The sequence below is a fragment of the Saccopteryx leptura genome, chromosome 3 (assembly GCF_036850995.1).
Source record: "Saccopteryx leptura isolate mSacLep1 chromosome 3, mSacLep1_pri_phased_curated, whole genome shotgun sequence".
NCBI lineage: Eukaryota > Metazoa > Chordata > Mammalia > Chiroptera > Emballonuridae > Saccopteryx > Saccopteryx leptura.
Window position 1 is genome coordinate 322,399,618 of NC_089505.1, and position 15,471 is coordinate 322,415,088.

The following is a 15,471-nucleotide window of genomic DNA, read 5'->3' on the forward strand; positions in this document are numbered from 1 at the left end:
CGTGCCGGGTGGATCCCGGTCGGGCGCATGCGGGAGTCTGTCTGACTGTCTCTCCCTGTTTCCAGCTTCAGAAAAAAAAAAAAAAAAAAAGAAAATAATTGTTTTGTACATGAGTTATAATCAAATTTAGGTGAAAAAATATTTTAAGTAACTAATTGCGACAATTTTTAATTTTATACTCAAAATTTGTATCTCCAAAAATACAGCAAAATTATCAAATAATTCATGAATGCTTAAAACAACAAAATCATCTGATTATATACTATGTAAAACTTGTTTTGTTCAATATCACTATCATCTTGATATAGTTTAAATCACAGATACTTTAAAAAAAAGAAAATTCATTCTGCTAAAGAATGAAATTAAGGAACAGAATATAAATACCACTTCAGGATGATATACTGGTTGGCAGTGATTGTATCTGCATATCCTTATAGTTCCTTTTATTTTCCTTTCAAGGTAGAATTTTTTAATGAAAAAAATAATGTTTTAAAAGTTAAAAAATAAATTAGAAACTTTTCTATACCCAAACTGCATGGGGAAGGAGGGTTTTTATTTGGGGCTTGTAATAATTCGAGTCATTCACATAACAGTATGAATAAAGACAGAAAGAACTAGTTTCTGCTTTATTATTCATAGAATTTTGACTAATTTGGAACAATTGTTATTCATAATTTATATAACTTCATGTTTACAGAAAAATGAAGTAACCTTCATTAAAAAAAGGCAGAATAGAATACAGAACAAAATTAATTAAATTACAGTATCAGCAGTAGCTAGTTGTATTTTAATTTAAGAAAAACAATACAAAATATTTTACATTATTTCAGGGCCTTTCACTTTCATTTTTTATTGTGACTCTTATTATTTACAGTTTTATTGATACTTTATAATTTTATTATTGAAGAATTTCCAAGACCAATTTAATAGCTAAAGAATCAAATTAGAAAATATTATAGCAGATTTTTTTCTCTATCACTTAATTTTGTCTTTCTTTTTCTTTTTATTAATTTTAATTTATTGTGTTAACATGGATTCAAGTGTCCCACTCAATATACCAAATTTACACACAATAAGTGCTGGCAAAGGTGTAGAGAAAAGGGAACCCTCCCGCCCTGCTGGTGGGAATGCAGACTTGTGCAGCCACGTGAAAGACAGTATGGGGTTTCCTCACTTTCATTTTAAGAGATATTTACTTGTTACTTTCTACAATGAGACTGCAACTGCATGTTATAATGTAATTTGTGGTTAGGCAATCATTTAAATCGTTAAGTAGTGAATAAAATTTTTTTATTTTTATAAGGAATAATGTGTGTTTCAAAGTCAATATAATTTCTATTTTCACAGCTTATCGGGATGCCCTCTAAATGCACAAGCTATCAAAAAGGGCAAGGTCTCGGAAGAACTAATGACCATTAAACTTAAAGCAACTGGAGGTAAGAGCTCATAATCAGGGGTCACCATCCCCATCAAGGTCCAGATGCTAGCTCCCCATGGGGTTCTGCATGCCAGATTAGACTCTATTTGTGAGTTGTAATTTTAATATGCAATAGGGGCCTTACCTGTGGTGGCACAATGGATTAAGTGTCAGCCTGGAACACGAGGTCGCCGGTTCAAAACCTTGGGCTTGCCTGGTCAAGGCACATATGGGTGTTGATGCTTCCTGATTTTCGCCCCTTCTCTCTCTCTCTTTTCTAAAAATGAATAAATGAAATCTTTAAAAATATATACACAATAGGAAGATTTTCTCATATTTAAACTAAAATTATAATTTTATTTCAAAACAATAGGTTGATTTTGTTTTTCCTCATGTTTTAATAAGGATCTTCAACAGGGAAAATTAAGTGGAACTCTTGTCCTTCAGCCCTAAAATGGCACGTGTATGTGTGCATACATGTGCGTATCTTCCTCATGTATGCCCTCTATAAAATGTCAAGAAACACAATTTCTGGCATCTATATTTGAATCCTTAAATTTTGTTTTATTCTCAAAATGATACTTTTCTGTGGTGAAACTGATGATTTAAATTTAGCATCTGTCTGTATTTCCCTACATTTTTCCCTATGGTCAATCTCTGATCAGTGTTAATACGCAGTTTCTGGGCTTCTTGTTTGGATTCTCCAATATTTCTTTGATTCTCTGGTGTTCTTCTTAAGACTTCTCATCAACATGTGCTATTTTCCATTGAAGATCATTCTAGATTCTAAGAGACAATGGCAAAGTAATAATTTTGCTTTAGAGAATTTATTTGATGATATCTTTGGTACATAACTAGAATCAAGCTAGGGACTTTTAACTGTTATAACTGTATCTGAAAACGTTGTTCAATCTTTTTTAATTTATGTGTGATTTTTTAAAAAAGAAAATATGCAATATCCTAAGTAAGAAAGCACCGTTGGGCTTCCTACTGGTTTACCTCTGAGGTCTTCATCTGCTGTCAGATGTGTCATTTAAAACGTTCTTCATCCATGGACACTTGTGGAAGGGGATGAAAAGCCCTGGATGTTAAGGACAGGCCTCCACTCTGTGTTCTTTCTAGTTCAGATCCTCAGTCAAAGTGCTTTCTCCACATGCTTTGATTGTTCCTTGGAAACGCTCCCCACTCCTTAAATGCCTCTTAGCACGTTTTTAGTGAAATTGGCACATGTAATATTTATTTGTACATTGCCTTATTTCAAACAATATTTAAAGGGTGGATGGTGCTAAACTGTATTTAGAAAAAAGAAAACTACTTAAAATTAATTCAAAAAATAATACAAAAGAAAATCAAAGATAAGAAAGAAATATGGGCAAGCCTGAGGATAATACAGTGACTGTGTGAAATAAGTCACTTCACAGTGGGTAAAAAAAGATCTCAAATTTTACTTTCAGCTTTGTAGAAGCCAAAGCAAAAGGAGACTATAATCACTATAAGAATCACACTGCCAGTAAGTAAATTTAGAGCAAAACTCCTTTTGGAACTGAGTGCATGAGGAAATACTTTTTATGTGTCCTCATTATGTGAACTGACAGCACCTAAATTGCAGGCTGTTCCTAAAAATGATAAGAACAAAATAGTAAGCCGGTGGCTTTATAGAAAATTACAATGAGGTGTTTATCAGGGCTGATGTGATACAAGCCAGGTACATGCTTGGCTGGTCTGTCTGAATCCACTGGTAGACTGTCACAGTAACCTGGGAGCAGCTGGACTGAGCACACATCTTTTATAAATCCAGCATCGTTAGCTGAGCTTTCAAAGGATGTGGAGCAGCAGTGTGCTGGGTAGAACACATTAACAAGTGTCCAAAGTGCATTAGTTCTAGGTGGGCCAGGAAACCAAAAATTATACGATTTTATAATCTAAGGAGCTAAGAACTGATACTCATATGAAGTTTGAGAATCTCTAATGATTTTTGCCCAAAGAAAAATCTGCCTAAGTAAAGGTTGGTTGTCAGTTAAGGGTCAAAGAAGAACAAAGTGATTTAAGGTATGCTCTGACAGTTCACTCCATTAGCCCTCTACCATAAAACTTGGTGATGACAATTATTCTCTACATAATTTATAAAGCAGGGGTAGCCCGACACTCCCTCAGTCATTAAAAGAAATCAAGTTGCAATAAAATATACAGTGTATACCACTCTAATTTTTTAGTGTACTATGTTTAGGTAAACTAGATGCAAATCATTAATGCAATTGGTTGAATTAGGTAACATGTTAGGAGAATATTACCTACAACAAGTTAAAACATGAATGTCTATATCAAAAAATTACATTCATTTTAGAAGAATTTATCTTCTGATCTCTATCTTTCTGTAATTAAATTGTTATACTAGTTTTTAAAGACCATTACTAGTCCTTGATAACACAATTTGATCATATGTACATGAACAAATTGTTACTTTTTTAGTCTTTGTGGGGGGAAGTAAAAGTTATGATGGTCAGGCGGTGGCGCAGTGGATAGAGCGTCGGACTGGGATGCGGAGAACCCAGGTTCGAGACCCCCAGGCCACCAGCTTGAGCGTAGGCTCATCTGGTTTGAGCAAAGCTCACCAGCTTGGACCTAAGGTAGCTGGCTCGAGCAAGGGGTTACTGGGTCTGCTGAAGGCCCGCGGTCAAGGCACATATGAGAAAGCAATCAATGAGCAACTAAGGTGTTACAACAAAAAACTGATGATTGATACTTCTCATCTCTCTGTTCCTGTCTGTCTGACCTGTCTATCCCTCTCTCTGACTCTCTCTCTGTCTCTGTAAAAAAACAACAACAAAAAACAATAAATAAAAGTTATGATGGTTGACTTACATATGTTTTTACATTCATTATCCTTTCAGTTATTCTCATGTAGCAAAAAAATATTTGATATATTATTCCTTTCCTTTCTGGATATGAAATCTCTTTATTTGTTTAATAACAAAAATAATCAAATTTACATTGATTCATTTTCCCCTTAATAAAAACAGAAGTAAAATCTCAGTTTGTAAACCAGAAATAAAAATATATAATATACCAAATATAAAATATAAAACAAATATAAAAATATACCAAATATAAAACAAAGGATCACTCAAAAAATAAAAGAAAATGGCCTGACCTGTGGTGGCACAGTGGATAAAGTGTTGACCTGGAATGCTGAGCTCACTTGTTCAAAACCCCAGGTTTGCCCAGCCAAGACATATACTAGAAGTAACTACTGTGAGTTGATGCTTCTTGTGCCTCTCCCCTTTCTTTCTCTCTCTCTTCTCTCTAAAGTCAATAAATAAAATAGTTAAAAATATATATAAGAGAGTGTTTAACAGAATGGTAATGTATCATTTGTATAATATGAAGAAATGACTACTTAAAACCCCTTATAAGTTTAGCACACTTATTATCTACAAATATATCCATCACATATATTTCTATGGAATATAAATAAAATATTATTATAAATTATATAGTCCATAATTATGTAAATTAGGTTAGTACCAAGTAAACGTTAGAATTACTTTAAGAAAAGAATGCATATTCTCTTGCTTTTAAACAGATGTACTCTATTAAGAAAAAGGGTCATTGAATAGTTAACTAGCAATACCTACCTGGCCTGAAATTCTATTCTAAGTATATCTGTAAAGGAACATCAGTGTACATATTCTATCAATGCTTTCAAACCATCAATTATCTGTGAATAAAGGTAACATTATAATGGGTAAGAGGATATAGTCTGGAACTAGAAAGCTTGTGTTTTGAATCTCAGCTCTACCAGCTTACTAATTAACCTCTATGTGTCTTGGGTTTCCCATACATAAAATGAGGTAATAAGTAGTAATAAATACATCTACCTTTTGGGATCCTAAGAGAATTAGAGGAGTTAATATTTGTAAGTGCAATGTGAAATTCAAAATCAGTGTCATCCTTCCAGCTCCATTCAATGGTGAAGGCCCTTAAAGAGTATATGAATCAAGAGAAGTGTCCCAAGAGAAATAGATAGGGTAATGAATTCATAGAAAAAAATTACAGCCATAGGCTGACTCCTATGACTAAAATATCTCCCCAGACCCAGAAACCATAACAAAAACATAGTTCACTCATTTGATAATTTCATGGGAATTTATGGAATGTCTATTATGTATGAGATTCTAGCATAGTATTTCTTTTTTGAAGTCCTTCCCCATAGGCATCTTTTGTAATTAAACATCTTCCAAATTTCTCCATTTTGATAAAGAGGCTTGAGTGTCTTAACTAACATTGTACATCAGGGGAGCTAGATTTCAATGCCAAGAACCCAGATTCTTACTTGAAGAGTCTTCTCACAAACATTCATAACTAAACAAAAATAGACTCATTTTCCTGCTCTAAGTTGCTGCTCCCTGAGTCTTCCTCAACTCAGAAACATAATGCCCCAGTTGCTCAAGCAGAAACAGGGAGTCATCCTCGATTCTTCCATTCTTTCATCTCCTTCCTTGAATCATCACAAGTGTTGCTAATTCTGCCTACAGGTTTTATTTATTTATTTAGTTAGTTAGTTAGTTAAGGCAGTTTTCTTTTTAATTGCTTGAGAAACCTCCATGTTGTTTTGTATATTGGCTGCACTGATATTCATTCTCACCAATAGTGCATAAGAGTTCTCATTTTTCCACATCCTCACCCACACTTGTAGATTTGTTGATGATAGCCATTCTGACAGGACTAAGGTAATATCTCATTGTGGTTTTAATTTGTATTACTATGATGATTAATGACATTGAGCATCTTTTCATATGTCTACTGGCCATTTACTTATTCTCTTTGGAGAAGTATCTATTCAGGTCCTCTGTACATTTTTTAATTGGATGTTTTGTGTTTTTGGTGTTGAGCACTATGAGTTCTTTATTAATTTTCGATATTAAAGTTTTATCAGATGCATCATTGGCAAATATGCTGTCTTACATAGTAGGTTGTCTTTTTGTTTTGTTGATGGTTTCTTTTCCTGTGCAAAACCTTTTTAATTTAATATCTTATTTGTTGATTTTCACTTTAAATCATTGTTATTGTATTTAGTTTTGTAAATATACTCTTTTAAATATTTTGTGTGTGTATTTTTCTTCATTTTAAAAATAATATAAGCAATAGAATTTCATTACACAAATTTAAACAATACCAGAATACACAACAGTAGACAGTGACAGGCCCCAGTAATACCACCCATAAGGCTAAATAGTCTGATGGCTTCAATGAAAATACTGGATTTTTAATGCCTGCATTCAAGTCTCAACTCAGCTACTTGCTACCAGAGTGATGTTGGCTGAGAAAAAGAGATAACAAAATACTTATCTCAAAATTTGGGGAATATCGAAACAAAGTAATCCAAATAAAACACATAGTACATTTATTAGCATATACTCAGAACCCAATAAATATTCACTTATCATTATCATTATGTTTAATGTGTAACTACCTTCAATGGTTTCATTTAATTTTCTTTTTTCTAATTAATTAATTAATTTAGTCAATTAAATTTAACAGGTTGACATTGGTCAAGCAGTGTACATAGATTTAGAGAAAAAAATCTCCACATCATTTGGACAGTCAATTATGCTGTATACCCATCACCCAAAGTCAAATCATCTTCTGTCACCCTATATTTTGTTTCTCTTCAAGTCCCTCCCTTTCCCCCCACCACCACACTCTCTTCCCTTCCCCTTCCCCTTCCCCTGGTAACCACTGCACTTTTATCTATGTCCATGAGTCTCATTTTTGTGTCCCACCTATATATGGAATCATACAGTTCTTAGCTTTTTTTGATGTACTTATTTCTCTTAGTATAATGTTATCAACATCCATCCGTGTTGTTGTAAATGATCCTATGTCATCATTTCTTATGACTGACTGGTATTCCATTGTATATATGTACCACATCTTCTTTATCCAACCCTCTATTGAAGGGCATTTTGGATTTTTTATGTCTTGGCCACTGTGAACAATGCTGCAATGAACATGGGGGTGCATGCGTCTTTACATACACATGTTTTCAAGTTTATGGGGTAGATACCCAGTAGAGGCATTGCTGGGTCATATGGTAGTTCTATTCTTACTTTTTTGAGGAACCACCATACTTTCTTCCATAATGGTTGCACTACTTTACATTCCCACCAACAGCGAATGAGGGCTTCTTTTTCTCCACAGCCTCTCCAGCACTTATTATTACCTGTCTTGTTGATAATAGCTAATCTAACAAGTGTGAGGTGGTATCTCATTATAGTTTTGATTTGCATTTCTCTAATAGCTAGTGAAGGTGAGCTGAAGCAAGGAGTTATCAGACCCAGCCAAGACCCTAGCAATTATTTTGTAACCAGTCATTTGGTCTCCTTGTCACCCCTTTAGTCCATCCTCTGGTAAAAAAAATCTGAGCTATGCTTTTGAAAAGTCAGCCAGATCAAATCACTACCTGCTTAAATTTCTTCACTGGCTTCTGTAGCACTTAGAATAAACCCAAGCTCCTTGCGAAGTCCCCCACTCCACTCACTCAATGTGCCTTCACTGGTGAGGCCCTTCTTATGACAGTCCCAGGAGCATCTCCTTCCCACTCCAGGCCTTGGTACTTTCTGCCTCTTCTGCCTATAATGTCCATCTCATCTACAAGCATTTCATATGCCTGCTTTTTTATATCAGTAAAGTCTTAGATTAAATAAGGTTTCTCTAGTGGTTTTCATAGCATTCTGCTTGTTTCTTTCATAGTTCTTTATGTTTTATGTGTTTTCTTGCTTATAGTCTACCTCACCAGATATTATGTATGAAAAATACCATTTCTTGAAGAGGAAATTGACTCCAAAGAGACATTAAAAAAATACATGTCAAAAAAATATAGTAATAGAAGTTTTCATTTGCTCAAATCAGAAAAATTATGTGCTAATAGCACTCACAGTAGTTGTTTAATTGAAAATCTGTGCTCCCTAAAGTTGTGGAAAAACAAATATTTTAATCCCTGTTGTATGGGAAAAGACTCCTCTACAAGTATATCAGCCATTAAGATATGGTGCTGAGAATGCAATACAATTGTTCACCTATAACAAGTGCCATTAGTGAAATAATTATTTAATCTTTTCTTCATAACTGTGTCATACTATTGACTCATATTCAACTTGATTTAGATATAAAATACCTAAATCTTAATCATGAGTTTTCTTTTCCTCTTTATTGAATCTCAGAGCCCATTATTAGAAATCTTATGACACATTTCTTTATTGGCCCATGCATGGCCCACTTTTACTTAGGTAATTAGTTACTTATAATAAAGCAATAAATACCTACAGAACAACCACCTATTTTTATCATGCTGTATATAAATGTTCAAGGCTTACTTTTTGTCTCTTAACATTATATTGATGAGTCATACGTATTGATTTTGGTAGGCATGTGACTTGTTGCCCAGTTGTATTTTTGAACAATATGCTACATGCATCTTGTTTATGCCTTCTCTTGTACATATGCAACTGTTCTCAGGTGTGTACCTAGGACTGAAATTGTTGAGTTACAGAGTATGTGTGTGGTCGTTATCACCTTCGTAAATAATGAACTGTGTTCCAAAGCAGTAATCCCAGGAAAGTGTAAGAGACTAGATCTCTGTCAAACAAATTGTCAAAGCTCCCCATCCTGCTCTCATGAAATTGATCTTATTAAATCTAAAGTGAAAGCTTTCATTTTCCCTCTTAATTGTCATCTTTTTGGTTTAAGTTCATCACTATGGACTGTTGAGATTACATTAAATCCTACTTCTGACATCCTAAATATTAACTACCTTTTCCATCTTTTAAAACCTTTAAAATATATTCACATTCCTTTCTAAAAAATAGTGTTGGGAAAGTAACTCCTGTTCATTGAGAGCCTACTCTATGTTCAGCACTTTATCTTTTATTGCATTAATTTTCACAACGTAGATTTTATTCCTCTTTTACAGACAAGAAATAGAAGCACAAGAAGTAAGTTTCCCAAGTTCAAGAACAAGAGTCAAGTCCAACATTCAAACTCTAAAACTCATGTTTCTTCTAGATTGTATTTGTTTCTCTTTATTCAGTTCCATGTAGAGATCCCAAATTGTGAGTCCATAAATTCTAATCAACCTGCCCAACACTCAACTCAATCTCTATAATGGTTCATAAAGTCCCACTCAGTTAAGAAATATATAATTAGTCAGCGTAACATGTCTTAACAGCCTTTGCAGCATTGTGTATGAGGAAACGTGTGAGAATTCAGTCCCACCTCTGCCTCTTATTTTGAACTTGGTCAGGTTATATCACCTCTGTCAGTGATTAGCGTGGTCTCAACTTAAGGTTCAGTGTTTTTATATGTGATAAAAGATATAATGAAACATGACTCATAGAGCGTAGTAAAGTTTAAGTGAGAAAACATTAACAAACATGAACATATCTAACAGCACACTTGGAACATAATGGAGCAACATTAAATGGTGGTACTTTTATACTTTTTTTTTTAACAAAGATTTTAAATCCCGAAACTCTTTTTACCTACCTTTTTAGAATCTTGCATATGGATTTGAATACAAATTCAACATTTCAAACTAAAGTCTAGTTTCCACTTCACAAACCACAAACTAAATGTAAAGTGATCAAGATATCACAGTCTCGTATTTTCAGTTTGGACTGAAATAGTCTGATTCTTTGTAGGTTTAGAAAGTGATGAAGAAATCAGGCATTTGGATGAAGAAATAAAGGAACTGAATGAATCCAACCTTAAAATTGAAGCAGATATGATGAAACTTCAGACACAGGTAAAAAAAATAAAAGAAAAAGGAAAGCTATCTTCATGATAATCATAATCTTTAGTGGAGGTAAAACAATGAACTGTTAAGCCTTGTGGTAAAAAGTACACTGATATCTTACAATGGATATATTAAGCATGTCTGTATTACATAATCACTGTAAATACATGAGTAGGTGGATCACCTGGGCCATCATTGTTTTGGTAGCTGAAAGCAAAGGTACTCATGTTTCTGCTTTGCGTGTATCAAAGGCTTTATAAGCAAATACAACAGGTCATCCTGTAGTTACAGAGTTCTGTACAGCATGTGCTGCTTTAGAAAATTTGTCATGAAAAGATACGAATACTTAGTTTTATTCAAAATTTAAGTAAAACAGAGCAACTTTTTACATTCAATTTTTTTATAACATCTCTGAATGTGTCAGTTTTTTTTTTTAGAAACAGATCTTTCTGGAGACTTTTATAAATAGTGTCTTTACCAAAAATGCAAGCAATTTCTTAACTTTGCATTCTCCTATGTAATGTCTGCCCCATCCCTGAATAAATTTATCCAAGTGGCAGTTAAAAGTTTAGTCCAGGATTTTTTTTACATACTAATTATGACTCTATTACAAAAATTGCTGTCTCCTTCTCTCTTCTCTCCTTTCTTGAAATGTAGGATTTTTAGACTGTGGTTGCTGACTCTCAGAAGTGATTCACAGCAGCTTAAGACATGATTTAGACCATCTGAAACATAGGTTTGGTTTCCTTACCCAGCATGACCAATGTTATGATCTTCCATTAATAACTATCAGCTCTACAAAAAGAATTTGGTTTACAAATCCATGGGAATTTCTCTTAAGAACCATTAACAAAGACACCAGAGGTCTCTGTTTTCATGGAACTTAAAGTCTAGAAGGGAGAGGCAGAAAATAACAAAAAAAAATTATAAATGATAACTTGTTTGTATGAGGGAAGGGGATGTGGAGAGGCAGCCAGATTTTAATATAAAACAGGATGGCCGGGCCTCATAGAAAAGAGATCACTTGGCAAAAACTTCAGGAATTGAGGGAGTTTGCCAAAGAAGTTCAGGGGAAAAGTGTTTAAAAGAGTAAAAACAGTAAGTACAAAACCCTCTACATTTTGAGAAAACGCAGAATTTTGAGAACGAAGAGAGTGAGTGCGGCTGTGGGTGAGTGATGTGGTAGATAAAAAGAGATGAGTCCCAGGGATAACACATGCATGTCCTAGGCCACAGTAAGGACCTTTGTTTTAATTCTGAATGAACACAGAACAGTCTGAGGTTTTGAGCTAGAGGTTCATGTGATTGTATTTTACCTAGATCTGACCTGCATTTTCAGAGACTTGTATTAATTGCTGTATTGAAGATGAAACAAAGAATAGATTGCAAGGGGCAAAGCCACACTCAAAGTCACCCATGGAAAGGCAGTCAGTCACACTGGTGGCTAGACTCAGAGCATAGCAGTGCAGGTAGGGACAGTCATCACCTCCTGGATATTCTGAAGAAGGAGCCCAGTCGATCTGATGTGTGAGAGAAAGAGGGCCATCAGGGATATCTTGAAATTGAGTAACATTTTAGTTGCTACCAACTGGGAAGGAGAGGATTATATATATATGGAACAGGTTTGGAGAAACACATTGAGCTTGAGATACCTATGATAAAACTATGTGAAGATGTGGTAGAAGCTGTAGTTCTGAGGATAAGTCTGGGTTAAAGATATAAATTTGGAACTGTGATTCCAAACTTTAGGACCATATGGTGGGGTTGCTGTTTTGTGAAGAGAAGTTACAGGGTGTGCATTCCTTGGCGTTAAGTTTAGCTGATATATTTCCTTTAGAGAGAAACCTTTTTGTACTCCTTCCAAACTCTACTTCTCATATTCTCAAGTTATTTCCCTTTCAGATCACATCTATGGAGAGCAATTTAAAAACAATAGAGGCGGAGAACAAACTTATAGAACAGAATAATGAAAGCCTGCTAAAGGAGCTTGCAGGTCTAAGCCAAGCTCTCATTTCAAGCCTTGCGGATATTCAGCTCCCACAGATGGTAAGTACAGGGCCAGAAAGTGGCTGCTTCTTTCCCAGTGATTGCAGTGTCAGTGTGCAGTCACCAACAGAGCGCCAAACAGAGGTGCTGAGCTTTGAGGAGACCTGTCAGCAGTCACCAAGGTATCACGCTTCATCGTACATGACTTGCAATAACCTCCTTTGATGGGAACATAATAGATACATAAATTTCATTTACATTAAGGCCAAAGGTTTTTGATATGGTAGAAGTCATTTAAAAATGAAGACTTATTTGAAACTTATTTTATAATGTAACATGAAAGTTGGAGGCCCAAACTCCCTAACTAAAATTGGTTTTCCAAATAGAATGCTTACATGATTTACAAAATCTGAGACCCAGACATTTGTGTCATCCACCCCATTTAATAACCATAGAAAAAAAATAACTGGGTGCTTTCTTTGTACTATGAAGGACATACTTAAGTCCTCTTCATATAAAATAAAAATCACAAAAGTGATTATGGCATCCTTTATTCCAAAATCTAAACACTTATTTGAAGTATAACAACTATTCAATATTTATAGAAATTTTTTTTGTATTTTCATAAATATAATAAACATTTGAAAAAGGGTTGCATTGTTAAAGGTTTTTAATATCCTCAATATATACATTTTTAGACAAGTTTTCTAAAGGTACAAATTTTATATATAGAGTGTTTCAAAAAAATAGCAATTTAAAGGAGTTTGAATGGTTTCCAGAAAACAGTAAATCCCTTAATTTACCCACTTCTCAGCATAAAACCCTTATCTTAAACAATTCAAAATCTGTTTCTTAACAATAAAAAAATGTAATAATGTAAAACACAAAAGAACATACATGATTACTTTATTGAGGTAATTATTGAACATTATTATAATATTATTTATTAATGTTTATCTCATACTTCAAATTTGTATTCCTTAATATTTTTCCTTCACCAGTGCCATTAAAAAATCATTATCATGCAAGGCACTTTGTATCATTACCATGTAAGCTACTATAGTGGTGACTTTTAGGGCTGATCACACTAAATTTTTACAAAAGTTCCAAAGACATTCTCATTCTATAGTTGAGGAAATAGTGGCTCAGAGAATTTACATAATTTGATCAAGGTTCTAGAGCTAACATGAGTCAGGCGGGCCGGGCTTTACAGTGTGACCTTTGTTCTCTCTGCCACCTGGGTCCTAGTCCAGTTATGTGACTCTCCAAGAAATACATGACACCACAAGCAGAATCTGAAAGGAAACAGAAAACCATTGTTAGACTCATAATTTAGATCAGTACTTTGCTGAGCAAAACAAAATAATCTTCAAATTTAGAAACCTTAGCTTCTAAATAGCAACAACAATAATAATATCCTTTGCACTTAAAAGTATTTAGACCTTTTAAAAGTCCCTTCATCTAACAATCTTGTGAAGTAAAAGCACATGTCATATGTTTTATAAAAGATAAAGAAATGGAGGCACCAAAGAATGGGTAGGTAGAATTGCGTTGTCATTTATTTCTTTTTACACAGCATGCAATTTCTACATTTCAAGTGGTCTATTCTCTCTGAAGCACCACATTAGACAAAAGAGATATCAAAACACACACACACACACACACACACACACACACACACACACACAAATAAAGGATGAGCAAACTCTGACTTTATGGATCTCATGTTCTACCTGGAAAGACAGATAGAGAAGCAAAGTATATTACAACGATGCTGTAAGGGAAAAATGCACACAAAGGTGTCTGAGAATGAAAGGAACATTTTCAACCAGACAACTGGTTAGTGAGCAGCTTGCTAAAATCTCAGCTTCCTTAATCCTGCCCAGTGCTATCAAAGGAAGCATCTGCTACAAGTATGCCTTTCTCCCCACCTTCACTGACACTCACTTTCTACAAAAAGAAGGTTTGTTTATTTTTTATTTTAACTTTTCCATTGATTTGAGGTGAGGAGGAGGGGAGAGAAAGAGAGAGAGAAACATCTACTGTTGTTTTATTCAGTTACATTTTAGTTGTGCACTCATTGATTACTTCTCCTACCTGTCCTGACCACCTTTGGCACTCCAAGTTGATGCCTTATCCCCGAGTCACCCAGCCAGGGCCACAAGGTACGTTTTATGCTAAGCACATGCAATTGAAGCTGAAACTGCATCTCAAGAGAAGCAGGGCAGCTTTAAGGGGTCCAACTCAACAGCCATACAGCTACCTTATGTGGCTCTTCACTGACTGACCACAAAATATTGTAAAATCACATTAATTTTATAAATTGAATAAAGAACTAGAAGATGAATAGCAAAGCACACTTAATCTCTCTCCATCTTCCCAAACTCCAGAAGCCACTTGCATCTTTACTTCCTCTCCAGACTCCAGAGTCAATGATATGCATCTGTGTGGTTTGGTCTTCTTTGCCTCAGCCTGAACTCCTGTGATTGGTTCAGTGTGTTTTGTCTTCATTTAGGGGCCTATCAGTGAGCAGAATTTTGAAGCCTATGTAAATACACTCACAGACATGTACAGCAATCTGGAACGGGACTATTCCCCGGAATGCAAAGCTCTGCTAGAAAGTATCAAACAGGCAGTGAAGGGCATCCACGTGTAGGACTGCAGCGCCAGCAGGCAACAGAAATCACCACCAGCAGGAATACCGGTGAATCTGCGAGGGGCTCCTGTGCTGCTAAGGCATGTAGGTTGCCGTACTGCATTTACAATTGCAACGTTGCACTAATTTCATCCCCCAACCCCCAGCTGTCATAAAAAAATATAGAAAAACTATGATAGACTCTTTGGATTAAAAGCAATGCTGTCAAATATTAGATTTTATTTATTTTCATATGGTTTCTTTTATTTCATTGCACTCTTTTGAATTTTTTCTTTGTAAAGTACATGTAAATTAATGTGACATTTTATATTTTATTTATTTCTAATCAAAGAGTTTTTTATCTTTTAATTGCATTTTGAAGTCTGCCATATTTTTACAAGTGTGTTTGTTTATTTGCCAATAGAATTTAAATAGAAATGCTATTCTCAAATCACATATATTGCTGGGTTTAAATGAGAAAACAACAAGAAATCGTATGAAGGAAATCCTTGTCTAAGGACTGCACTATGTTCCAGTTTGATTTTTATTGCACACTTTCCCCTTTTCATTGGCTTTTGTATTTATAAGTGGGCTATGGTAAAATGAGATGCATGGAAGGAAGAAAAAAGGTAAATGGCG

The 15,471-nt window shown here is 34.6% G+C and overlaps 1 protein-coding gene across 1 annotated transcript in view; it reads left to right on the forward strand.

Annotated features, from left to right (window-relative positions):
- The window catches only part of LOC136401213 (suppression of tumorigenicity 18 protein), a 120,153-nt gene extending 105,015 nt beyond the window's left edge, over window positions 1-15,138 (forward strand). Inside the window, exons 19-22 of the mRNA XM_066379067.1 lie at window positions 1,348-1,436; window positions 10,117-10,220; window positions 12,114-12,257; window positions 14,713-15,138. Of these exons, the coding sequence (XP_066235164.1) occupies window positions 1,348-1,436; window positions 10,117-10,220; window positions 12,114-12,257; window positions 14,713-14,853 (478 nt within the window). The 3' untranslated portion in view covers window positions 14,854-15,138. The remainder of the gene's footprint in view (window positions 1-1,347; window positions 1,437-10,116; window positions 10,221-12,113; window positions 12,258-14,712) is intronic.
- Window positions 15,139-15,471: the final 333 nt, after the last annotated feature.